The 26,061-nt window shown below is 40.8% G+C and overlaps 3 protein-coding genes across 3 annotated transcripts in view; 2 read left to right on the forward strand and 1 right to left on the reverse strand.

Annotated features, from left to right (window-relative positions):
• The first annotated feature begins 354 nt into the window (after window positions 1-354).
• On the forward strand, window positions 355-16,076 carry LOC118368596 (kelch domain-containing protein 2-like). Its single transcript, XM_035752827.1, has 3 exons — window positions 355-531; window positions 15,433-15,678; window positions 15,993-16,076. The coding sequence occupies exons 1-3, from the start codon at window positions 520-522 to the stop codon at window positions 16,074-16,076; spliced, it is 342 nt and encodes a 113-aa protein (XP_035608720.1). The 5' UTR covers window positions 355-519.
• A 1,592-nt stretch (window positions 16,077-17,668) lies between these two features.
• On the forward strand, window positions 17,669-20,567 carry LOC118368598 (kelch domain-containing protein 2-like). The gene is made up of 4 exons (XM_035752828.2): window positions 17,669-17,776; window positions 19,976-20,059; window positions 20,172-20,252; window positions 20,433-20,567. Exons 1-4 carry the CDS (start codon window positions 17,669-17,671, stop codon window positions 20,559-20,561), a joined length of 402 nt encoding a protein of 133 aa, XP_035608721.2. The 3' UTR covers window positions 20,562-20,567.
• LOC118368594 (ribosome quality control complex subunit NEMF-like) overlaps window positions 19,687-26,061 on the reverse strand; it is a 36,318-nt gene continuing 29,943 nt past the window's right edge. The window contains exons 26-32 of the mRNA XM_035752823.2: window positions 25,847-25,924; window positions 25,443-25,634; window positions 23,959-23,997; window positions 23,731-23,837; window positions 23,485-23,528; window positions 22,458-22,537; window positions 19,687-21,818 (exon numbers count right to left, since the gene is read on the reverse strand). Coding sequence (XP_035608716.1) covers window positions 21,741-21,818; window positions 22,458-22,537; window positions 23,485-23,528; window positions 23,731-23,837; window positions 23,959-23,997; window positions 25,443-25,634; window positions 25,847-25,924 — 618 coding nt within the window. The 3' untranslated portion in view covers window positions 19,687-21,740. The remainder of the gene's footprint in view (window positions 21,819-22,457; window positions 22,538-23,484; window positions 23,529-23,730; window positions 23,838-23,958; window positions 23,998-25,442; window positions 25,635-25,846; window positions 25,925-26,061) is intronic.

Raw genomic sequence — 26,061 nt, forward strand, 5'->3', positions numbered from 1 at the left:
CCTTACACTAGCACATCACAAGCACAGAGCCACTACTAGCAGTCGTGTGATTCACTAAAATGAAATGATGACAAGTAAGGTCATTGCCATATAATTATATGGCCACTCACACTAAAGGGGTCTACAGACAATAGGTAAACAGGGTCGTCGGAACGTAGCGCAGTGTTGCAATGTCGTTTTTCATCACAAAAGGGGCTGCTCCTTGTAATACGCTCCGTTGTTCAACGCAGATTTTTCCTACCTGGAAATTGAGACCAGATCATTCCTTACAAAGACTGAGGGGCAGTATTGAGTGAGTTTTGCAACAGAAGTCCCGCCCCTGTTTCTACAACACATCTTTTCCGGTATCCCTTCTGGTATAAACACAGAAGAGATGGACGTTCCGCTACTTCGCTTCTACTACTTGCAAGCTTCCTTTTTTGTGCTTTTTATTTTGAGATTTGCAAAGCACAATTGTCTAGGTCCAGTTTGGAGTAGTGCCTGTGTGAGCTGGTGAGACAACACAAGACAGACACCAATATGCCAGATACGGTATGTACTCGTCATCAGTATTATTAATACGTGTATCTGTTTGCAAACAATGTAAAAAATATATATATAATTGAGTTGATAAAGCCGCATACCAACATGCTCTCTTTTTTGCTTCTTGAGTAAAGCAGCTCCAAAATGCAGGTGTTTCAGCCTAGCTCAGTGTTTTCTGTGGTGGTTGGCCAGCCAGTGGAAAATACAGAGCATAGCTGTTGGTAATGTTCTCTAGTTGCGCCGTGATTGGTTCAGTTTCCTGTCACAGGGGACATTACGTCACAGCAAAATCTACAGGGACGCCCTGTTCACTCAGGACTGCACGTCCAGGCACGACTCCAACACAATGATGATTAAGTTTGCCGATGACACAACAGCGTTAGGCCTGATCACCGACAATGACGAGACAGCATATAGAGAGGAGGTCAGAGACCTGACCATGTGGTGCAAGGACAACAACCTCTCCCTCAATGTGATCAAGACAAAGGAGATGATTGTGGTCTACAGAAAAGGAGGACCGAGCACGCCCGCATTCTTATCAACAGGGCTGTAGTAGAGCAGGTTGTGAGCTTGAAGTTACTTGGCGTCCACATCATCAACAAACTAACATGGTCCAAACACACCAAAACTGTCGTGAAGAGGGCACAACAAAACCTATTCCCCCTCAGGAGACTAAACAAATTTCGCATGGGTCCTCAGATCCTCAAAAGGTTCTACAGCTGCACCATCGAGAGCATCCTGATGGTTTGCATCACTGCATTGTATGGCAACTGCTCGGCCTCCGACCGCAAGGCACTACAGGCACTACTACAACTGCTCGGCCCAGTACATCACTGGGGCCAAGCTTCCTGCCATCCAGGACCTCTATACCAGGCGATGTCAGAGGAAGGCCCTAAAAATTGTCAAAGACTCCAGCCACCCTAGTCATAGACTGTTCTCTCTGCTACCGCACGGCAAGTGGTAGCAGAGAGCCAAGTCCAAGAGGCTTCTGACTTCTTGGTGACAGGGGGCAGTATTTTCACGTCCGGGTGAAATGCATGCCCAAATTCAACTGTCTGCTACTCCAGAAGATAAGACATGCATATTATTAGTAGATTTGGAAAGATGTTTCTAAAACTGTTTGAATCATGTCTGTGAGTATAACATAACTTATTTAGCAGGCGAAACCCAGAGGACAAACCATTCAGATTTGATTTTTTTGAGGTCACTCTCTTTTCAATGAGTTTTCATTGGGAATCCAGATTTCTAAAGGTCCTTCTTGCAGTTCCTATCGCTTCCTCTGGATGTCAACAGTCTTTAGAAATTGGCTGAGGTTATTCATTTGTGTAAAGAAGAAGTACGGCCATCTTGAACGAGGGTCACTTGAAGTGTACTGTTAGATAGAGGCAAGTGACCAGAAAGCATGCTTCAGTTTGTTTTCTTCCTGTATTGAACACAAATCATCCGTCTTCAATTTTATCGATTATTTACATAAAAAAATACCTAAAGGTGTATTACAAAAGTAGTTTGAAATGTTTTGGCAAAGTTTACAGGTAACTTTTGAGATATTTTGTAGTCACGTTGAGCAAGTTGGAACCGGTGTTTTTCTGGATCAAACGCGCCAAATAAATGGATATTTTGGATATATGTCGACGGAATTAATCGAACAAAAGGACCATTTGTGATGTTTATGGGACATTTTCTTATTTTTATTTTTTATTTCACCTTTATTTAACCAGGTAGGCAAGTTGAGAACAAGTTCTCATTTACAATTGCGACCTGGCCAAGATAAAGCAAAGCAGTTCGACACATACAACAACACAGAGTTAGACATGGAGTAAAACAAACATACAGTCAATAATACAGTATAAAGAAGTCTATATACGATGTGAGCAAATTAGGTGAGATAAGGGAGGTGTAAAGGCAAGAAAAGGCCATGGTGGCAAAGTAAATACAATATAGTAAGTAAAACACTGGAATGGTAGATTTGCAGTGGAAGAATGTGCAAAGTAGAAATAAAAATAATGGGGTTCAAAGGAGCTAAATAAATAAAATAAATACAGTAGGGAAAGAGGTAGTTGTTTGGGCTAAATTATAGGTGGGCTATGTACAGGTGCAGTAATCTGTTAGCTGCTCTGACAGTTGGTGCTTAAAGCTAGTGAGGGAGATAAGTGTTTCCAGTTTCAGAGATTTTTGTAGTTCGTTCCAGTCATTGGCAGCAGAGAACTGGAAGGAGAGGGGGCCAAAGGAAGAATTGGTTTTGGGGGTGACCAGAGAGATATACCTGCTGGAGCGCGTGCTGCAGGTGGGTGATGCTATGGTGACCAGCGAGCTGAGATAAGGGGGGACTTTACCTAGCAGGGTCTTGTAGATGACATGGAGCCAGTGGGTTTGGCGACAAGTATGAAGCGAGGGCCAGCCAACGAGAGCGTACAGGTCGCAATGGTGGGTAGTATATGGGGCTTTGGTGTCAAAACGGATTGCACTGTGATAGACTGCATCCAATTTGTTGAGTAGGGTATTGGAGGCTATTTTGTAAATGACATCTCCAAAGTCGAGGATTGGTAAGATGGTCATTTTTACAAGGGTATGTTTGGCAGCATGAGTGAAGGATGCTTTGTTGCGAAATAGGAAGCCAATTCTAGATTTAACTTTGGATTGGAGATATTTGATGTGGGTCTGGAAGGAGAGTTTACAGTCTAACCAGACACCTAGGTATTTGTAGTTGTCCGCGTATTCTAAGTCAGAGCCGTCCAGAGTAGTGATGTTGGACAGGCGGGCAGGTGCAGGCAGTGATCGGTTGAAGAGCATGCATTTAGTTTTACTTGTATTTAAGAGCAATTGAAGGCCACGGAAGGAGAGTTGTATGGAATTGAAGCTTGCCTGGAGGGTTGTTAACACAGTGTCCAAAGAAGGGCCAGAAGTATACAGAATGGTGTCGTCTGCGTAGAGGTGGATCAGAGACTCACCAGCAGCAAGAGCGACATCATTGATGTATACAGAGAAGAGAGTCGGTCCAAGAACTGAACCCTGTGGCACCCCCATAGAGACTGCCAGAGGTCCGGACAGCAGACCCTCCAATTTGACATACTAAACTCTATCAGAGAAGTAGTTGGTGAACCAGGCGAGGCAATCATTTGAGAAACCAAGGCTGTCGAGTCTGCCGATGAGGATGTGGTGATTGACAGAGTCGAAAGCCTTGGCCAGATCAATGAATATGGCTGCACAGTATTGTTTCTTATCGATAGCGGTTAAGATATTGTTTAGGACCTTGAGCGTGGCTGAGGTGCACCCATGACCAGCTCTGAAACCAGATTGCATAGCAGAGAAGGTATGGTGAGATTCGAAATGGTCGGTAATCTGTTTGTTGACTTGGCTTTCGAAGACATTAGAAAGGCAGGGTAGGATAGATATACGTCTGTGGCAGTTTGGGTCAAGAGTGTCCCCCCTTTGAAGAGGGGCATGACCGCAGCTGCTTTCCAATCTTTGGGAATATTGGAGTGCCAACAAAAGAAGCTCGTCAAAGGTAAGGCATGAATTATATTTTTATTTTTGCGTTTTGTGTCCCGCCTGCAGGGTTGAAATATGGTTTCTCTTTGTTTACGGAGGTGCTATCCTCAGATAATAGCATTGTTTGCTTTCGCTGAAAAGCCCTTTTGAAATCTGACATATGTAGCTTTTATTTGCTATCTTGCATGTGTGATTTAATTAAAGTTATTTGAATTTGGCGCACTGCATTTTCCCTGGCTTATGGCCAGGTGGGACGCTAGCATCCCACATATCCCAGAGAGGCTCAACAGCTTCTACCCCCAAGCCGTAAGACTCCTGAACATCTAATCAAATGGCTACCAAGACTACATGCACTGGGTTGATCATGTCAACATCATACTTTTAAAAAATGCAGTCATCGTCATGATATAGTCGACAATCTACTGGCAAATCCTATTCAATCCTTGTCTTATGAAGAAAAATTACAGATAAAATGTATCGATGCTCATCAGCCATTGCACATAAACCTTACACAGCAAGTTGGAAATCGCATATTCAACAATGAGTGGTTTGGAGGGGATCAATGGCTAACTGCAAGCGTTGCGAGGCAATCACTAGCCTGCTATTCAGCGGAGTGGGTGTGTGGTCCAAGTCTGGGTTTAAGGGTCTATTTTCCAAACTTAAAAGGATAAACATTCAACACCATGGGCCAGAAAAGGTTGAATACATTGACCATGCTGTTAATCCAGCATGACTTCTGCCTCGTTAAAAACACCTGGAAACTCTGAACTGGTAAATCTCAGACTCAGTGAGTTCAAGAAAATGGGAAGTTAGAAAATTACATCCAAGTCAGAATTCCAAGTCGGGAACATGGCCTCTTTCTAGAGCTCTGACATGAAGATCACTGACATCATGATTCAACCTTTTTTTCAAAGTTCCCAATTGTCTTGAAAGCACCATAAATCCAGTGAATGCAATACTATGACAAAATTCCACCATCTTCCGGTTCAAGTGTGCACAACAAGGTAAGTCTAAAAATGTATTGTATGCTGTTGCATAAATTATGTAATATGCCAGGGAGATGTATACTGCAATCATCGAATATTGTAAGAGCTTTCGTTGTCTGCTTATATGCTCCCTTTATATATCCTACGGTTCTGACATGTTGTACAGGGAGAATACTGTAAGAATGGCCTATGTTCTGAATTCTGTCACTGTACATTTCAAAAGCACTGAACAAATAGCTATATTGACTACGTCCGTCCGAGCTCGCTCATTAATGTCTTAATCAAAATTACTGATAGCCTCTTCTGCAGTAGTCGTTCCCTTATGCCATAGTTTGTAAATCTCAATTGTCAGTAGAAACCACATTTGTTAAGTTAAAGCAAGTCAGGCATATCAGCTATGTTTTTTTAAAAGGTAGTAAAACAAGACTGAATTAACTATTTCGCTGCCAGACAAGGCTCCACTGATAGCCTAGTGTAGCGATGCACTCCATGAAAAGAAAGCTCTGCTGTTGGGACAGCTTTATGTAGGCCATAACAATTTGTGGCCACAGTTTGTCACTGTTATAGTGCAATTAATGTATTGTTTAGTGTTGTGTTGTGTAATGACGTTGGCCTGTCTGTAAACAATTGTTGGAAAATGCACAAAGTAACTGACTAACTGACTTGCCAAAACTATAGTTTGTTAACAATACATTTGCGGAGTGGTTGAAAAACTAGTTTTAATGACTCCAACCTAAGTGCATGTAGACTTGACAATGGTCAGCCCCCTACAGCAGTGCGGTTTAGATAGGCAATTACCCTATTACAAGCAGCCTATGTGAATGCAGCCGTACACACAGCTGCCTTACCACAATAATGCTAACTAAATGCTGAAAGTAGTAGGCTAGTTATTTATGCATGCAAACAAAAACTGTATAGCAGTTTGGCTTAGAATACCGACAACCTCGAACAGAACAAAACAGCGGTACATAGTAGTAAGCCTAGTAAACAAAATATCACCTCGATAAAGGCATGACATGATATGTATTTTACATTAACAGTTAACAAACGCAGTAAATGAAAGGCCAATGGAAATCCAAATAACAAAATCATAGCCTACAGCCTAATACAGTGAGATGCAGCCATGCTCAGCTGTTTTGCCAAATAAATGGGGAGTCATTTGGGTACTTGCGTTGGAATAAAATTGAATCCTGCTTATATCATGCTACACCACAAACACAAAAGTAAAAAAAAAAATGCATTTGACCAAGAAGTGACAAGTCCAATGGCACACAATCTTGCGGCGCTCTATCAGCACAATGGACAGCGCTCTACACAATAAAGCAAGATTTTGATAAAACCAACCAGCTCGATTATTTCAATCTTAACTTTTAAAGAGTTCCAGCTTCCTTGATGCTCTGTGGAATTTCCGGAGTAATTGATAATTCTATTCTCCCCAAATCTTGTAAGATCCCCCTCAAATGACAGTTGTATTAGTTGAGCTTTCTTCTGGTGTAGCGTGCTTCTACTGCTGACTGAACACATTTTTCAAAGTGGAAAATGAATTCTCACATGTACAGTGCCTTGCGAAAGTATTCGGCCCCCTTGAACTTTGCGACCTTTTGCCACATTTCAGGCTTCAAACATAAAGATATAAAACTGTATTTTTTTGTGAAGAATCAACAACAAGTGGGACACAATCATGAAGTGGAACGACATTTATTGGATATTTCAAACTTTTTTAACAAATCAAAAACTGAAAAATTGGGCGTGCAAAATTATTCAGCCCCTTTACTTTCAGTGCAGCAAACTCTCTCCAGAAAATCAGAACAACAGGGTACGTTACCATTTGTTGACACCAAAACGTTGAAAGCGTTATTGTTCTGAAGAGTTGCTGTTGAACCTGGCTCTGCTGAATTTCAATGATTTCACCGAGGTATTCATCATTGACATCTGTTGTCTCAACACTAAATGTGAACGGCTGTCTCACCCATGCTGGATATGACTCTCTTGTATGGAAGTATCCGTCGAGAGACTTTGCAAGCTCATCTAAGTGCGTGTCAATTGCTTGCTTCAGTTCCGCTGGTACAGAAATGTCTCCGATTCCAGATACATCTTCGATCTTACTTACACAGTCGTCCAGCAGGGGAAAGTTTGCGAAGTTATCGTTCTATGTTCGTCGTTTCCATAACGGTAGCTTTTTTTGAAAAGCCTTCAGGTTTTCCTTCGCTTCGATGATGTTGACTCCACCGCCCTGCATCTTTTGATTGAGAGCTGCGAAGATATCAGCCATGTACGCTAAAATGAGAATGAACTCAGAATTGTTGAAGCATGACAATGTTGGTGCTCTTGCAAAAACAGGGCTAATTCCACACGCACGGCAAAAAAACACGATTCAGCACCTGTCCCCGGGATAACCACCGAACGTTAGAATGGTACACAAGTACCTCGAATTCAGAGCCCATTTCTTTACACAGCTCACTGAAGATGCGGTGCCTCAGAGCACTAGTTCGCGCACAGTTCACGCATTCCACTACAATTTTTAATACTTCTGCCAGTTTTGGAGGCAAAGTTTTTGTTGCCAACACATGCCTGTGCAGAATACAATGCGTAACAATGATGCATCGGCTTTCACTAGCGCACCAAAACGAGACTTTCTTCCCAGCATGAATGGAGCTCCGTCCGAACAAACTGCAGAAACCATATTAACCAATCAAAGATTGTTGTCTTTGAAGAAGTCATCCACAAGTTTCTTCACATCGTTGTTGTAAGAGGCTTACAAAATAAAAAATCTTCCTTTATCATGTCGTCTTTCACATAGCGCACGAATACAGCAAACTGGCTTAGATTGGAAACGTCTGTGGTCTAGTCGAGTTGAAGGCTGAATTTTGCCGGGCTTGAAATCAGATCTGCAACTACTTTGCTCATGTCCTCTATTCTGTCGCTGATGGTGTCATTTGAAAGAGGAATTTGGGATAACTTAACTTCAGCCTCTTTTCCCAGCATGATATTCTCCATCTTCAACACAGCTGGTTTTATGAGTGTTTCACCAATGGTGTGTGGTTTTCCCTGCTTTGCGATCAGGTAAGCAATTCGTACGATGCTGTGAGGATCGGTTTGTTGATGGGTACAAAGCCGAGAACAGGCAGAGTAAGCCTTTTCATCGAATTCAGCGAGCGTTGTGTTCTTGTATTTTCCATCTCCATGCAGCTTAAGGAAGTGTTCTCTTAGTTTTGCCTGTGCTAGACTAGAATTGCTCAACTTGGCATTGCAAATCATGCAGTTAGGACGCTGACTCCCATCACGTTCCGTTATACATGTGAATCCATATTGTACATATTCGTCCGACCACTTTCTTTTTTTGCTCGACATAGTAAGTATGAAGGGCTTAAAATATTATGAAAGAAATCACAAGTCGACTACTGAGTGCACCAAATTCCCTGCAGCACAGATAGGCCAAGCAATGTAGCGTGATCACCTGCAGCCAATGATGGCCAAGCGGGGCGTGTCATCACCAATCATATTAGTCGAATGTGTGTCTTGACCTCCGCAGAACCCCTGAGACTGACTCACCGAACCCCTGGGGTTCGATCGAACCCAGGTTAAGAACCACTGCTCTAAAACGATCAACATACAAATTATTTGTCATTGGGGTTAACAATCCACAAAAATGAGCAACACATTATCACTTGAAATGGCTAATATAGGCTCTTAAAAGGTTTTTCAAACAAATAGAACCTCAGTCAAGTACATCCCAAACTTTTCTCAAAACTCTCCTCCATTTGTTCTTATTTTATGGTGTATTGGCAATCGCACAATTTAATGTGCATTCCACTATCTATTGTGCGGGATGGAAACGGGACTCCCAAAAATGGAAAGAAATACCCCAAAAACTACCCCCAAAAATAAACAAAACTAAATCAAACAACTTTTCTGTTAAATAATAAATACACATCTGATCCCTACACAGACTCAAGGATGGCGGCTCTTCAGGCGGCAATACCCCTTGCAAGTCCCAAAAACTTTTCTGCCGCAGCCACAATAATGTCCAGTTTCTTACATTGAGACTTTATAGTATAGCCGTATAGTTTATAACTGGCAATGTCGCAAAATCCACCTTTAACACAGGGTATCTTTTGACTGGCAGCAAACATTTACTACAGGCTGTGGTGCGTCCACTACCATATCTTCACTAATGTCGCTTATTTTCTCAATACTTTGAAATCTCCTCTGCATACAAGATTTGAATGACCGCTCTAACTTCTGCCACCTCAATCTCCTTCACCCTTACAGGGCACTCCAGGAACTTGAGATCATGATCCCTTATCACAATTGCAACACTGTCATCCTTCCACACACCGTTCTTCAATATACTGTCTTGAAACATAACCAAATCCTTTACAATTCTTACACTGCAGTGGTCTGTAGACAAAAGCTCTTACAGCATATCAACAGGACCGACATACCCAGCGGGTCAAACCCCAGGCACAAACCACACCAGGAATTATCTTTGGGATTCAACCTGAACAGCCATCATCACCCCTGAGATGACTCCTTTGACGGGTGCTCTTACCCTGAATTTTAAAAACACAAAACTTATTTTGTCCAGATTATGTTTAGGCTCACTGCTATCTTCCTTCCTCTGTTCTTCAGAAATACAATTAATCAAAATAAGACCACTCCTGGTCACTAACTGACCACTGTTCCCAGCGCATACTTCACAATTTGACACCTCAAAACGGGTCTCCCACATATGCATCCCAACAAGAAGAGATTCATTATCATTCATACATGTATCCTCCACTCCAATTCCAGTTTTCAATACTACTGTTGTCCATTCAGAACATTTGTCTTCACCAACTTTGCTCGACACGCTGCTTGATTCGAACTCATCATCCACTTCCATCTTTTCCTGACAGCATGTCCCAGCAGCCTTTGCCTTCACCCATTTCTAAAAGGGACATGTCTTCTTAAAGGGATAGCCCACCAAAATGACAATTGCAGCCATCTTATATTTGACAGTGAAAATAATGCAGTCAGAACAGGCAGATACATAATATAACAGCATTAAAATGAAAATACACAAAGGTTTACCCTTGCAAAGTTTTTACAACTTTAAACCAGACGTCATATGTCTATCACCTCACAATACCTTTTGTATGGCAAACTAACTAGCACGTTCATGTCAGCTGTTTCTGCAAGCTTTCTAACGCGTTAGCTAGCTAGGCTACGTTGGTAGTGTCGCACAATCAATATGTTTAAAATTATGCTTACTGCAAACTAGTCTTTATACACGAGCTACGTATTTATATTATGTTAATGATAGCATGAAAGCTAACGTTTTGCGTACCCATGTAAACAAACCATCCTCCACGGTGCAAAAAAGTTGTCAAATGTTTTCGTGATCTGGCACAGTACACAGTTGGTACACAGTACTTGCAGGTTCATACTAGTTAACAGGCAATAACAATCCAAGTATTACCCAGTAACTGCTTTTTGCAATCTGAATTATTTTTCTCTCTTAGAATTCCGATTGTAAAACATCTTCTCTTTAGGCATGTATACACATGTATTTAACTAGGCAAGTCAGTTAAGAACACATTCCTATTTACAATGATGGCCAAACCCGGACGACGCAGGGCCAATTTTGCGCCTCCCTATGGGACCCCCAATCATGGCAGGATGTGATACAGCCTGGATTTGTTGGCCAGTTTTAGGTACACCACACAGTTTACGAAAATAGTTAGCTCCTACAGACAGTGAGTCAGGTGTCCGTGGCTTGCTATATATACAGCAGGCATTGAGGCATTGTTACTGTTCGATTAAACGTTGGAATAGGCAAAACGAGTGTTCTAAGCAAGATATGGATCTTTGGTGGCAGGCACGACGGATCCAGTATCTCAGAAACAGCCGCCCTCCTGGGCTTTTCATGCACATCGAGATCACTTAGATTTATTTAAACATTACTTTTAAAAAAGTAAGCCTATGCAACATTAACCAATTAAAACAATATATTTGGGGGATTGGAAATGATGCCGACAATTACATTGATGGAAGCGACAATTTATCTGCAATATTAAAGCTGAGCTACACCCTTAAAACACATTCACCAAATTAAAAGTTCTGTAGCAATGTTTGTGCATATTGTCTATGCTTGAATTGCCCCACCAATGTTTTTCTCAGACCATTTTCAAATGACATTTTAAAAAATGTAGGTATATGATCACACTGGTAATTATTTGTATAACTTGTGTTAGGGTTGCGTAAATTCGAATCTGGTATCAGGATAAATATAACAATAAGTCACCGATTTTATACTATGTATTTTTTATTAGCTAAGTAATAAATGACAAATGCAACTTTCGTATTTACGGGCTCACTGTAATACCACGCAGGGCAGAACAGAGAACTGACAAGACATATGTAAAACAGTATTCTTTATACTGTGATAGACAGTTCCAACCCGTCTGTTGGCCTATCACAGTAGAGACTGGGCGTGGTTTAAACTTGCTCAGCCTATTGCAGGCGCTCAGGCGGGCGGGTCCCCGCCTCTTGGCGCTTCTGTTGATAGATGTAACTTGCTTGTGAAGAAAACATCCAGGCTCTCATGCTCCATACCGTTATCTTGCACCTGGCTCCTGTTATCTAACAAAAGACCGCTTGTTCTCGCAACACCCCGCTCTGAATGTACCCCCCTCCCAACTAATTTGAACAGTTCCTGTCTTCATGCTTCATTTTTCCATCATGAGAAAGTCCCATGGCCCTGATACTTTTAACAATGTTTCAAGTCAGCTATGTTGCAAAACACATACATACATCCACATAAGCCAACAGCAAATAATATTCAATCATATATGTGGTAATGGCTATAATGTAAAATACAGGATCCAACACTTGTGAGGCACAGCTGAGTGTCTTTTTACTGGACTGGTGGCCTGCATCTGATGGTCAGCCTGAGGGGAGGGAGGGAGCAGCAGTGAGGCTGCCACTCACCGTCCCTGTGCAAACCTCCTTCCGCTGAGAAAAGGGGACACAGTCTTCCAGCTGATTGCAAAACTCAAGTCATGCTGCATTATTTCTGCATCATGCGCCAATTAACGTTACTTATATGACCAGAGAAAGTTAAATATTCCTCTATTAAAAAAGACAAGCCGCAAATAATAACACAAGCTTATCGGAACACTTTCCTACTCATTCATTGCAGCTGCAGTGCTGGTTGTAGTAGCGTGAGTGGAAGTAGGGAGAACACACATTTTATGGCTTTATAAAAGTGTTGAACAAAGTGTTGACAGTGCTGATTAACAACCTAAACATCAACTTATTCATAAAAACAGCAGCTCTTTGCTGTATTTGTTGAGTTCTAGTAATGTTTTTGAAATCTCAGTATCAACTTTGCTGTGCGTTTGAGGCCTCTTTTTACAGTTTATGCCTCGAGGAAACTGCAGATGTGCTGATCTGAGCGGCCAGCGGTAGGCCTTTGGCTGCACTTGACTTGCTCTCTGGGCCTGCTGGGTAGGCAGAGTTCTACCTTCAGACATGAAATGGTTCAAAATGGGAACACTTTGCCTTGTTAGACTGCTGAATCAACTGCACCTACCGCCAACGGTACGAAAAAATAAATAAATAGGAATGTAATGCTATTTAAACAAATGTTTTTTACATAAATGTTTGGTGATTAGGAATGCCTTGAAGATTAACCAGTTAGTGACCACAGGTCTAGGGTGGGCGACAAACAAAAAATATCCAGTTAGCGGTAGTGCTGTGGGTGAAGGAGAATGGCAAGAATCGTGCAAGCTAACAGGGAGGCCACAAACAGACAAATAATAGCACAGTACAACAGTGGTGTGTAGAACAACATCTCAGAATGCACAACTTGTCGAGCATTGTCACGATTTGGCTATTGCAGTAGCAGACCACGCTGGGTTCCACTACTATCAGCTGAAAATAATAAGAATTTGTTCTGGAGGCAAATGGGTGTCCAACCTGGTACTATACTGAACAAAAATAAATGTAACATGCAACAATTTCATAGATTTTACCGAGTTAGTTGATATAAGGAATTCAGTCAATTGAAATCAATTAATTAGGCCCTAATCTATGGATTTCACATGACTGGCAATGCAAATATGCATCTGTTGGTCACAGATACCCCCAAAAAAGTCAGTATCTGGTGTGATACTGACTACGGGGGCCTCATGCAGCGCGACACACATCTCCTTTGCATAGAGTTGATCAGGCTGTTGATTGTGGCCTGTAGAATGTTGTCCCACTCCTCCCCAATGGCTGTGTGAAGTTTGCTGGATATTGGCAGGAATTGAAACATGCTGTCGTACATGTCTATCCAGAGCATTCCAAACATGCTCATTGGGGGACAGGTCTGAGTATGCAGTAGAGGTCGACCGATTAATCGGAATAGCCGATTAATTAGGGCAGATTTAAAGTTTTCATAACAATCGGAAATAGGTATTTTTGGGTGCCGATAAAAAAAAATGTTTTAAATACATTTTATTTTTTCATACCTTTATTTAACTAGACAAGTCAGTTAAGAACACATTCTTATTTTCAATGACGGCCTAGGAACGGTGGGTTAACTGCCTTGTTCAGGGGCAGAACGACAGATTTTCACTTCGTTAGCTCGGGGGATCCAATCTTGCAATCTTACAGTTAACTAGTCCAACACAATCATGACCTGCCTCTCTCTCTCGTTGCACTCCACAAGGAGACTGCCTGTTACGCGAATGCAGTAAGCCAAGGTAAGTTGCTATCTAGCATTAAACTTATCTTCATAAAAAACAATCAATCATAATCACTAGTTAACTACACATGGTTGATGATATTACTAGATATTATCTAGCGTGTCCTGCGTTGCATATAATCTGACTGAGCATACAAGTATCTGACTGAGCGGTGGTAGGCAAAAGCAGGCGCATAAACATTAATTCAAACAGCACTTTCTTGCGTTTTGCCAGCAGCTCTTCGTTGTGCGTCAAGCATTGCGCTGTTTATGACTTCAAGCCTATCAACTCCCAAGATGAGGCTGGTGTAACTGAAGTGTAATGGCTAGCTAGTTAGCGCGCGCTAATAGCGTTTCAAACGTCACTCACTCTGAGCCTTCTAGTAGTTGTTCCCCTTGCTCTGCATCGCTGCTTCGATGGTGGCTGTTGTCGTTGTGTTGCTGGTTCGAGCCCAGGGAGGAGCGAGGAGAGGGACGGAAGCTATACTGTTACACTGGCAATACTAAAGTGCCTGTAAGAACATCCAATAGTCAAAGGTTAATGAAATACAAATGGTATAGAGGGAAATAGTCCTATAATTCCTATAATAACTACAACCTAAAACTTCTTACCTGGGAATATTGAAGTTAATAAAAGGAACCACCAGCTTTCATATGTTCTCATGTTCTGAGCAAGGAACTGAAACGTTAGCTTTCTTACATGGCACATATTGCACTTTCTTCTCCAACACTTTGTTTTTGCATTATTTAAAACAAATTGAACATGTTTCATTATTTACTTGAGGATAAATAGATTTTATTGATCTATTATATTAAGTTAAAATAAGTGTTCATTCAGTATTGTTATAATTGTCATTATTATAAATACATGTTTTTTTAAATCGGCCGATTAATTGGTATCGGCTGCTTTGGTCCGCCAATAATCGGTATCAGCGTTGAAAAATCATAATCGGTCGACCTCTAGTATGCAGGCTGTGGAAGCACTGGGACATTTTCAGCTTCCAGGAATTGTGTACAGATCCTTGCGATATGGGGCCATGCATTATCATGCTGAAAAATGATGTGATGGCGGCAAATGAATGGCACGACAATGGGCCTCAGAATCTTGTCACGTTATCTCTGTGCATTCAAAGTGACATAGATAAAATGCTTGAAGTCCGTAGCTTATGCCTTCCCATACTATAACCCCACCTCCACCATGGGGCACTCTGTTCACAACATTTACATCAGCAAACCGCTCGCCCAGTTGTGAGGCCGGTTGGATGTATTGCCAAATTCTCTAAATCGAAATTTGAGAGAAATTAATGTAACGGTTGAGAAATGGTGCACTTGTGTAATGATCTTGCTGTTTTAATCAGCTTCTTGAGATGCCATACCTGTCAGGTGGATGGATTATCTTGGTGAAGGAGAAATGCTCACTAACAGGAATGTAAACAAATTTGTGCATACAATTTGAGGGAAATAAGCTTTTTGTGCATATGGAACATTTCTGGGATTTCAGCTCATGAAACATGAAACCAACCCCTAACATGTGTTCATATTTTTGTTCAGTGTAGATGATTGTACCTAATAAACGCGTGTGTGTAGTTAGCTGCTTATAGCCCCATGTTGGGGATGGGAATTATTAACTACAGTGAATGTCTATCGCTCCAATAACCCTTATATTCTCTTACTCAAAATCCTTGTGCATGCAAACCTATGTAGCCCTCTTCTCCAATCCAGGTGATCATGGCAGAAATGGAGGACATTGCTGACCGCTTGCCTGTTGAAGAGGAAGACGAGGAGTCCGAGAGAGATGAAGAGGAGAGAGAATTTGACTGGGTGGTGGACGAGGCTGATGAACTCGATGAGGATGCAGTTCTTCTGGACACTGAAGAAGAGCCCTTTGAGTTGGACCAGCCAGCTGAGCGCAGTGGCCACATAGCAGTGGTGGGTGGCCACTGCATGTATGTTTGGGGAGGATATAAGGTAAGCAAGTATGACTGACAGACATTCGGAATTTGCTGTCAGATGAACAGTAATATTTATTAAGACCTTTGTTTAGATGTTAGTTTATAGTGTACCTAAATAATAGGATTCTGAACTATACCATTCCAATCAGTCTTTAACCATCATTTTTACTGGGAGATTTGTCATCCACTTTGACCTTCCTAAACATTTTGTCTGGAGTTTTACTGTGTTATCTATTACCAGGGAAAGTGTGACATGGGTCAAGTGGACCAAAAACGGTGTCAAGATTCTTGTAATTCCATTGACTTCCCTCTTGCTTGTCTTCTCACTAGAATTCCCAGACCACTGGCTTCATTGACTTATACTTGCCAAGGAATGAAATCTGGATATACAACATGGAGACAGAACAATGGTAATAAGGATTTTAACTTAATTTTGTTTGTAGTTATGTTTCTAGCTGTGAAATCTAGATTGTCACAAATCAAATTGCACCCTATTCCCTATATTGTGCACAACTTTTGACCACTGTATAATACAGTGCCTTCAGAAAGTATTCATATCACTTGACTTATTCAACATTTTGTTGTTACAGCCTGAATAAAATAATGGATTAGACTAAAACTCAATAACCAATAATGACAAAGCGAAAATGTTTTTAGAAACTTTAGCAAATTTATTGAAAATGAAATACAGATATAATGTATATAAGTATTCACACCCCTGAGTCAATGCATGTTAGAATCACCTTTGGCAGCGACTACAGCTATGAGTATTTCTGGTAAGTCTTAAGAGCTTTGCACACCTGGATTGTACAATATTTGCAAATTATTATTTTAAAAATTCTTCAAGCTCTGAAGTTGGTTGTTGATCATTACTAAGACAGCCATTTAAGTCTTGCCATATATTTCCCAGCCAATTTGAAATCAAAGCTATAACTAGGCCACTCAGGAACATTCAATGTCATCTTGGTAAGTGACTCCAGTGTATTTGGCCTTGTGTTTTAGGCTACAGTCCTGCTGAAAGGTGAATTTGTCTCCCAGTATCGGTTGGAAGACAGACTGAAACAGGTTTTCCTCAAGGATTTTGCCTGTACTTCGTGCTATTCTGTTTATTTTTATCTTAAACTCTGGAATCCTTGCCGATGACAAGCATACCCATAACATGATGCAGCCACCACCACGCTTGACAATGAAGCGTGGTACTCAGTGATGTTGTGTAGGATTTGCCCCAAACATAACACTTTGTATTCAGGCCTTTATTTTAGGGCTTTTTACTTTAGTGCCTTATTGTAAACATGATGCATATTTTTGTAATATTTATATTCTGTACAGGCTTCATTTTCATTCAGTCAATTAGGTTATAGTATTGTAGAGTAGCTACAATGTTGTTGATCCATCCTCCGTTTTCTCCTATCACAGCTATTAAACCATTTTAAAGTCACCATTGACCTCAGTGAAATCCCTACAGTTTCCTTCCTCTCCGGCAGGAAGGACGCCTCTATCTTTGTAGTGACACACCATCAAAAGTGTAATAACTTCACCATGCTCAAAGGGATATTCCATATCAGTTTTTTTTAACCCATCTACTAATAGGTTGCCGTCTTTGCGAGGCATTGGAAGACCTCCCTGGTCTTTTGTTTGAAATGTACTGCTCAACTGAGAGACCTTACAGATCATTTTTATGTGTGGGGTAGCAATGAGGTAGTCATTAATAAATCATGTTAAACACTATTATTGTACAGTGTCCATGCAACATATGACTTGTTAAGCACATTTTTATTCCTGGACTAGGCAATTCAGCTTTTCATTTAATAAAAAAAAGAAAATTGTAAACATTTTGAAAAACATAATTCCACTTTGACATTATGGGCTATTGTGTGTAGGCCAATGCCACAAACTAAATGTAATAAATTTTAAATTCAGGCTACAACACAATGTGGTAAAAGTCAAGGGGTGTGAATACTTTCTAAACGGCACTATCTACTGTCTGTATTTGCAGGAAGAAGCAGATGGCGGGGGGTAACCTTCATGCCGCCATGTCTGGCAGCTGTGGAGTGTGTGTGGACGGCGTCCTCTATCTGTTTGGAGGCCACCATGCCAGAGGAAACACTAACCGGGTGTGTGCGTGCATGTTACGTCTTGTATAATTTCGGGACACAGAACCAAATTTCTCGTGCACGCTGGCCAAATGCTGTATTTGCAGTAGTATTCTAGGGGCAAAGGATTTCAAAGTCCACACCCCTCCCTTTCTGCCAAAGCCTTTCCCAGCCCCTCCCTTTCCAGAAACTGGAAATATTTTGTGCTGCATGCTACCAACATGGAGATATCTTTCGATGCAGTGATGATTAGAGAATTACAGAACTTTCCATTTAAAATACCTGCTCCCACTTTAAAGCAACAATCCCAAAGCGGCTCCCCAACCCTGGTTTGGTAAACCGCTGAGGGATGGTTCTGGAAAAATGTAACCACTCAAATATATATAGAGAGAGCTATGAATGCAAGGACTGACCATCCATGATATCAAAATGATAGTTTAACCCTGGTTTGAGCCTATATAGTGTTTGTTTACAGTTTATTTATTTACAAACATTGGAGTAAAAACAAGATTTTATTTTGGTTTCTAATGGGGTACGAGGGTTGAACTAAGTTCATGAGGCATTTATGAGTTCTGAAAGAATCAATGAGGTACATATCATTAATTTATTAAGTCCACAAATGGATTTAGCAACTGCTGATTGTTCCTTTAAGCACCACAGCAGGACATTCACCATGGCATGATTTATGCTATCTCACCTCAGAAGCCTGTTTGACTTAAAGGCCCAATGCAGCCAAATCATTTCTGGGTAACTATTAAGTTAACCTGGGATACAGGTTTGGAAATCTTTATTGGTCTATTCATCTATTTATGGCCTGGTGACATCACCAGGAAAGCCTAAACTCCTGCCCATGCAAACAGGCTGATTAGATGGCCGTATGTAGATTGTATTTTCCACTATAACATTTTTTTTTTTTTTTTTTACAGTAACCAGGTTTCCAGCCAACCTTAGAGTAAAGTAATGAAGTAAAACATGTAATGACCAGCATGATGGAAACACATGGACTTCCCAAATGTTGTGTTTGTAAAATATATTTTAGCGAGAAATATCGGTGGAAATGCTTTTATGCATAAGTATTGATATTATAACATATCGAGTAAACTTGGAGTCACGCGATGACATGTCCTCCCACTAAGACTCGTCAGGAAAGCATGCTGTTTATTAGGCTACAGATCAAATGAATGATGAACTTCACAGAGTGGTGAAAGTGCAAGGTGATGCTCCTTTCCGAGAAATACTGAGGTTCTTATTCTGGTGATATCGATGCTTGGCTGCCATTTGACAAATCTCAATCTTTTGTCCTTAATAATAATCTCATCATGTAGGCTATACGTCCGCTCTAGCCAACAGTGTGCCAATAAAGCTGTTGGCTGGAGAGCAATACCAGTGGGCACCCGCAAAAAAACATTTTGCGATGGAAGCCCATTTGAACTTTTAATCGCTACATTTGCTGTACAATGATACAAAACACAGAACAGAATTGACTGCACTGGGCCTTTAAAATGTTAATGTCTGTTACAAGAGACTAGTCTTCCATTTATACCATCTGCCCTTCAGGTCTTTCGGCTCCCTCTCCGAACACCTCTCCTCTGCTGGGAGGAGATGAAGCATCTCAAGGGCCTGGCCCCGTCCTGCAAGGACAAACTGGGCTGCTGGGTTCACAAGAATAGGTGAGTTGGTCTATTGGCAGGCAGTGTGTTTATGTAATAGGTCTTCGAGTTGCTGCATCTCATTACCTCTAAAGCAGCCTTTACCAAGCTATGGGGTTGCAAGAGAAATTCTACACAGATCATACAAAATTGACTGATGATCTTCCCAATACCTTTCTGATGCATTTGTCACTTCAAACCATTTCTCCATTAACTGCCGGCTGTTCACAGGCTAGTATTCTTCGGTGGCTACGGATACATGGCACAAGGAACTCACAGAGGGACATTTGAATACGATTACATTTTATTCATGGTATGGTCAATTAATTGCACAACCCTTGAAACCTTCAGCTGCTTTTAACACCAGTATGAAAATGGTCTGTTAAGTGTATCTGTCTGCAGCAAAGGGAGTTGTCAATAATTGTAAAGTTCTTGGTCGTGTTAATTAAGCATCAAACTTTTTTTTTTACTGAAAGGGGGATGGACAACCAATAAGAAATGCAAATTTTTGTTCCGTAGTTAAATGTTTGCATGCCCTAATGAAAACAATCCCTTCTGTGTATTGTAACAGGGAGATAATCCGGGGTGGGGCTGGAACAACCACATTCACATCCTGGACCTGGAGATGTTCACCTGGAGCCAGCCAGTCACCAAGGTAACAGCATTCCCTTAAATCATGTCACAACTTTCTGTGTTGGAAGCCATTTTGCACATCTGTTTCAATGGGAGCTCCAGTCTCACCTCTCCATTCCCCTTTTCTATTGAAGGGTAATGCCCCATCTCCCCGGGCAGCACATGCCTGTGCCAAGGTGGGCAACCGAGGCTATGTATTTGGGGGGCGTTACAGGGTAAGTAGGAATGTTCTGAAAAGAGATTATTCAAGTTCCTGCTGAGTTTACGGTCACACTGTCTAATGTGAAATTGTATCACGGGCCTGTAGATAGATGTTGACCATGTTCATTTCTATGACCTATCACATAAAGGATCTTGTATTCTAAATGTTTGATGCTTTGTCTCTTTTACAACAGGATTACCGCCTGAACGACTTGCACTACATCGACATGGGGAGTGGCATGAAATGTAGTCCTCATCCAAAATGTCTTCATGCATGTTATAGCATTAAACACCTTTTTTTAGGGGAGGGGGCTGTGCTCTAACCCATAGATGTACCTCTGTTCACCTTTATGGGACTAACCCTTTACCCCGGTCCTATTTCCCCTTGACCTTCCCTTGCCCCTCTACAGGAGTGTTCCTCAGCAGGGTCCTGTGGGACGCTTATGGCACTCCCTCACCCCCGTGTCACCTGATCACATCTTCCTGTTCGGAGGCTTCACAACATATAGAGACACTGAGTGAGTGAAGAATACTTCTTTATCCATTTTCCTTGAGTCCATGGCATGACCAAATGTTTTTATTTCTCCATCCTTTTGTAATATATACAGGTGACGCTTGGCTGTACTGCATCAGCAAGAACAACTGGCAGCAGTACAAGCACAATCATACACAGAGCCCCAGGTAATATCACAAGAGAGAAACCAATTAGTGGTAATGAATGGGAGCTGCTTGTTTCACTGTGTGTGTGTGTGTCCTTAGTAATTTTCCTCTTTTTTGTGTCAGGCTCTGGCACACGGCCTGTTCCGGTCCTGATGGGGAGGTCTTTGTGTTTGGCGGTTGTGCCAATAACCTGCTGTCCCATCAGCGAGCAGTGAGTACAGTGAGACCACAAGTGTCACTTAACATTAGAACTATAAACTGATTGATAACAAGGTTTACTACCAAGTATGGTTTGAATAAAGATATGTGAATTGCCTTTAACAGGCTCACAGCAAAGAGTTGCTGGTGTTCGCTTTTGATGGGAGTGGTGTTGGCCAGTCAGCAAGCATGGCAACGTTCATTATCCTTACGTGTGAATTTCATGCCAGTGTTTGAAAATGTATATATATTTTTTAAATTGAAAGTACCATGTTCAGTCCTGCTGGAAAGGTGACCATGTTAATCAGAAGCTTGTTTGTGTAGTATTTTCGGTTTTTAATCAGGTAATAATACCAGTTGCACTGAAGTTACCACAAAATGTTTCTCATTTTGTATTATTTGCACAAGTTTCATAAAAATCTTAATTTTGAATCAAGAAAAAATAAATGTAAAATCAGATTTTGTTCTGACATTTTGCATTGCTTTCCCCCTCCCTGTCATCTTGAAGTAAAGATCCAGGAAAATGTAATGCTTCGGTGCACAAGCTTTTCCTGTCATCCAATTGCAGACATCATAGTACTATTAAGGGTGGGGTTAACTCATTGTTTCGTGAAGAAAGTCCATGTCGACTAAATTGTATAGGTCTATTTCTTCTTGGCTGCCATTATGTTAGGTGCTGACACTTTAACTTTGCCTGGGATGTTTCTTGATAAATCTGTATCCTGAAATGAGAAAAGGATGGTTGTTGTTTTGTGCCAAGTGGCTACGCAGTCATTCATATCAAGTAATAGCTAAGGTGCTTACATATTCTAGAATGTCAAATTGATTTTATATACATAAATCACCCGTTTATAAATGGCAAAGCTCTCAGTATAGTGATGCAAGTCTTTAGATGTTGTACGCAATGTTATATTCCCTTTTGCGCGACTCTTAATTTTGCTGTTCAATTCTCCGTGTAGCCTGCTGCATGCCAAAGTAAAGGAAACACTAACTTACGAGTGATCATAGGGCGTTGGCCACCACTATGCCTCTTGGCATAGATTCTACAACTGTCTGTAGCTTTCAATATACTTTGTATTCTTCATTTACTTAGATGTTGTGGATAAAGTTTGGAATGACAATTTCATGTGTACAACATCTAAAGACCTGCTTTGCTGTTTCTAAAAGGATGTATTTGGAGCCTTTGTTCATATTTTTCGGGAGTGATTTGCTGTTTGGGGTTTCTCAAATGTGAAGTCATAAAAGATTTGTCTGGACAGGCATGTTGGCTACCTGCCATTCAGTAGTCTCAAAATGGACTCTGTCCAATAAAAATAACTTGTTTTGTTACAGTGCACCCTAATGAACACGTTCCGCCTTACCTTGACACTGCGAAACAGGTCCTTCTCTCTAGTCGAAGCCTCCCTGGCCTTCATGAAGCTGAATACTGCAGTGCGGGCAGCTGGGAGGACAAAATATAGATACAGAATTTCCTAGGATCCAGCCATGTCATCATTTATAATACTAGATAAGATAGAGACCTGCACACTGTCAAAAAAAAGTTTTGGATTTATTCCCTTTTTGTTACTGTGCGGGTCTCCACCTCTTCCAGTATTCATATTTTGACTCCTATGCACCTGAACAGACACTATTCAGTAGTAAGGACCTTAAGACACAAGTGCTGAGCGATTCGTGCTTGAGGTTGTTTTGGTTCATTTAAAAATATATATAGATTATTTGGATGGAACGCTGAAACAATTAATAAAAAGTCCCATGAAGGTATTGACTGCTTTTCACTTATGGACCATAATTTATTCACTTTAATAAAATACTTCAGTTGTGTATTACATTTGTTTTATGACTTATTTAATTCCAAGTCATCATCTCATCTCTATAGAACTGCTACATATGCCATCTGATAAAACCACAATTTTGTAGTTTTTCAAAGTAAAGGCATACTTTTATGACTGCTGAATACCAACAACCAATCACTTAAATCATGTATTTTCAGGTAGAGATACCTCGTGAAGCAACAGCTGCTCTCTATATCCCCTCAAGATCGTGATTTCTTCTGCCTCTTCATAGCAGGCATAAAAGAAACCAACCAGACGCGCAATTGATTGTGGTCATTGGAGTTAATTACGTTTTATGCACTTAACTATGTAGAATTCTGACCTGTTGGAAACCACAACTCCCTCACACAGTTCAGGCTGGATCTGATTTATTTATAGAGAAACAACAATGTGCGGATTGAGCTCAGAAAAAAACTGAACGAAATGGAATTCATTTCAATTGAAACGACGTCGGATCAATTAGTTGTTTAAAAACTGAAAATGAACCGAAATTTTGGTTAATCACTCGGCACATGCCCTCTTATCATTTATAACACGTTAACTGCCCTGATATTACCTTTTCCTTTCTTCTGGGTCCCTGGGGTCAACTTCACCTTGTGCCTAGTGGGAAACACTGTTGTTTAGCTAACTTTGAAAACATAGCCATGTCCCATTTCCTATGGCAAATGGAAGCAGAATAAGTATATCCCCTATACGGGTAAATGGATTAATCAACATTCATGTTAGGTTGGCTTCGATGGAATGGTAGGAATTACTGGCGTTACATAGATATTATAAAACTAGGTAGATATGTTGTCCTTACTTGTAGTTGGAGAGGGCAGTGTAGGGGGCACAGACTGGCACAGCGAATAGCAGTACATCCTCTGGGTGGGGTTGGCCCGTCAGAGAATTCAGCAGTTTCTCTGCTTCCTAAGGAAGTCAATGGAGAGACACAATAAGACAAGGATGTTGGCCCTGCAACAAAGGATTTCATTAAAATATATTTATAGGCCATGTTTGAACAGTAATACAGTAATCTCTAAGAACCCACCTCTGCTCCAGGGTTGTCTTGGTCCTGATCATCTCCTTCCTGCAACAGAAATAAATAGTCTTCCTCCCTTTTCTTCAGTCACCTTTGTTTCAATTCTTAGATCAAGCAAACATGGATTCAGAGGCCCTGTTCAAATATTCTTAAAATGAATTCTCCTTTCCTTAAAGTAATCACTGATCTGACAAATGGATTGATAATTCGTGCAAGTTTTCCATGGCATTGCTTTAACCAATTATGTCATGTAGATCAGTAGCTACGTTTATTAACTTGTCCAGTGATTTTTTTCTCAACATTTAGCCAGTTTGCATAGAAAATAGATGTGACAATTGCCTTCTTACGGTGCATTTCCAGTCTTAACAGTCTTGTGTTGACAAAAACAGCTGGACATAATGATGTCACAACAAAAAAGAAAGCACTTTTTCACAAAAATCTAGTGTCAAATAGAAATGAACTGTTTCCATGATACATTTAGGCAGCCTGTATTCCCTCCCACCTATCTGTTTAATGTCTCAGATAGCCCGCAAAAGCCATGGATAGAATGCAAGAATTTACAAAAATTTCTCATGTGCCATCATAACACCACACAGCATGCCATGGTGAAACTTGCCCTCCTGTAGATCTGAAATAATTGGATGGTGAAACTTGCATCTAGCCAACGTAATTCAAGACAATCCTTGTGGAAAAAATGTATATTTAGAAAGCAGTAGGCATTTAGAATTAAATGTGGAGTGAAGCTTTGTAATTGCGTGATATCACGTGCCACACGTACCTTCATAAATGATTAAGCAATCAGCATTATTAAAAAAAAAAAAACAGTTTCCATCATCATTTGTTGCAATAAAAGAGAGTTTGACGAAAGAAAAATCCACCCATCGAATAGTTCAAAATGTAAAAAAGATGAAGTGTTGGTCCCATGTTTCATGAGTGGAAATATACCATACGCACAAAAATATTATTTCTCTCAAATTTTGTGAACAAATTTTTTATATCCCCATTAGTGAGCATTTCTCCTTTTATCAACTGATTTCCTTCTATGAACTGTAACTCAGTAAAATCGTTGCGTGTTTTGCATTTATATATTTTTGTTCAGTATTGATCTTTAGAACATTTCTATTATACTTTTGACCTATTTCTATTATACTAGTGGGGCGGCATGTAGCCTAGTGGTTAGAGTGCTGGACTAGTAACCGAAAGGTTGCAAGATCGAATGCCCGAGCTGACAAGATAAAACTCTGTCGTTCTGCCCCTGAACAAGGCAATTAACCCACTGTTCCTAGGTCGTCACTGAAAATAAGAATGTGTTCTGAACTGACTTGGCTAGTTAAATGTTTTTTTTTTTTATCACAATTTTGGGACACTATTTTTGTCTAATAAACCTCAGGTCAATGGAAACCTGCCGAGTGATTACTTTGAGGAAGGAATCATTCATTTTAAGAGTATTCGCGTGTTCCCTGGAGAAAGGAAAACAAAAACTTTTTTTTTACCTTGTCATCCTGTTCAGGTGCTGCTCCCTCCTCCACAGCTAGTCCCTCCTCTTCCCCTTCTGGTTTCTTTAAGATGACCTCCTGAGGACGGGGTCTCTGGGCTTGCTTCTGGGGTGCTTTTCTCAACACCTCGTCTTTGCCCTTCCCCTTCTTGCCCTTCTTAGGCTTCTCTTCCTTAGTGGAGCCAGCAGACTGCAGACGGAAAATTTCAATAAATTCCTGTACTGCTTTATTGGGAACATTTATTGGTAACCAGTAACCAGCCATAAAACAACTCAGTTTCATTCAATGTGTTTTTCTACATTTTCTGGTATACAGATATGTTCATATCATTAATTTGTGTTCCAGTTCGTAATCCAGACATTTCAACAGTGTGAGGGAAAGTTCAACAACATACTCCTCACCCCCAACAATTTCATCATCAGCTCCCGATCCTCTTCATCTTGGTCTTTGTACTTCTCTTTAATTTTCTTCAGCTTGTTCTAGATTTCAACAACAGCATAAATGAAAAGCTTGACTTTCAAGAGCAGTTTATTCTAACTAATGCCACCACGAAGACAGCAAAGCTGACAATAACCTTAGCCAGCACTAGAACCAATCTCTGGTCGAATTGGACTAC

Source organism: Oncorhynchus keta, chromosome 35, assembly GCF_023373465.1.
Source record: "Oncorhynchus keta strain PuntledgeMale-10-30-2019 chromosome 35, Oket_V2, whole genome shotgun sequence".
Taxonomy (NCBI): Eukaryota; Metazoa; Chordata; class Actinopteri; order Salmoniformes; family Salmonidae; genus Oncorhynchus; species Oncorhynchus keta.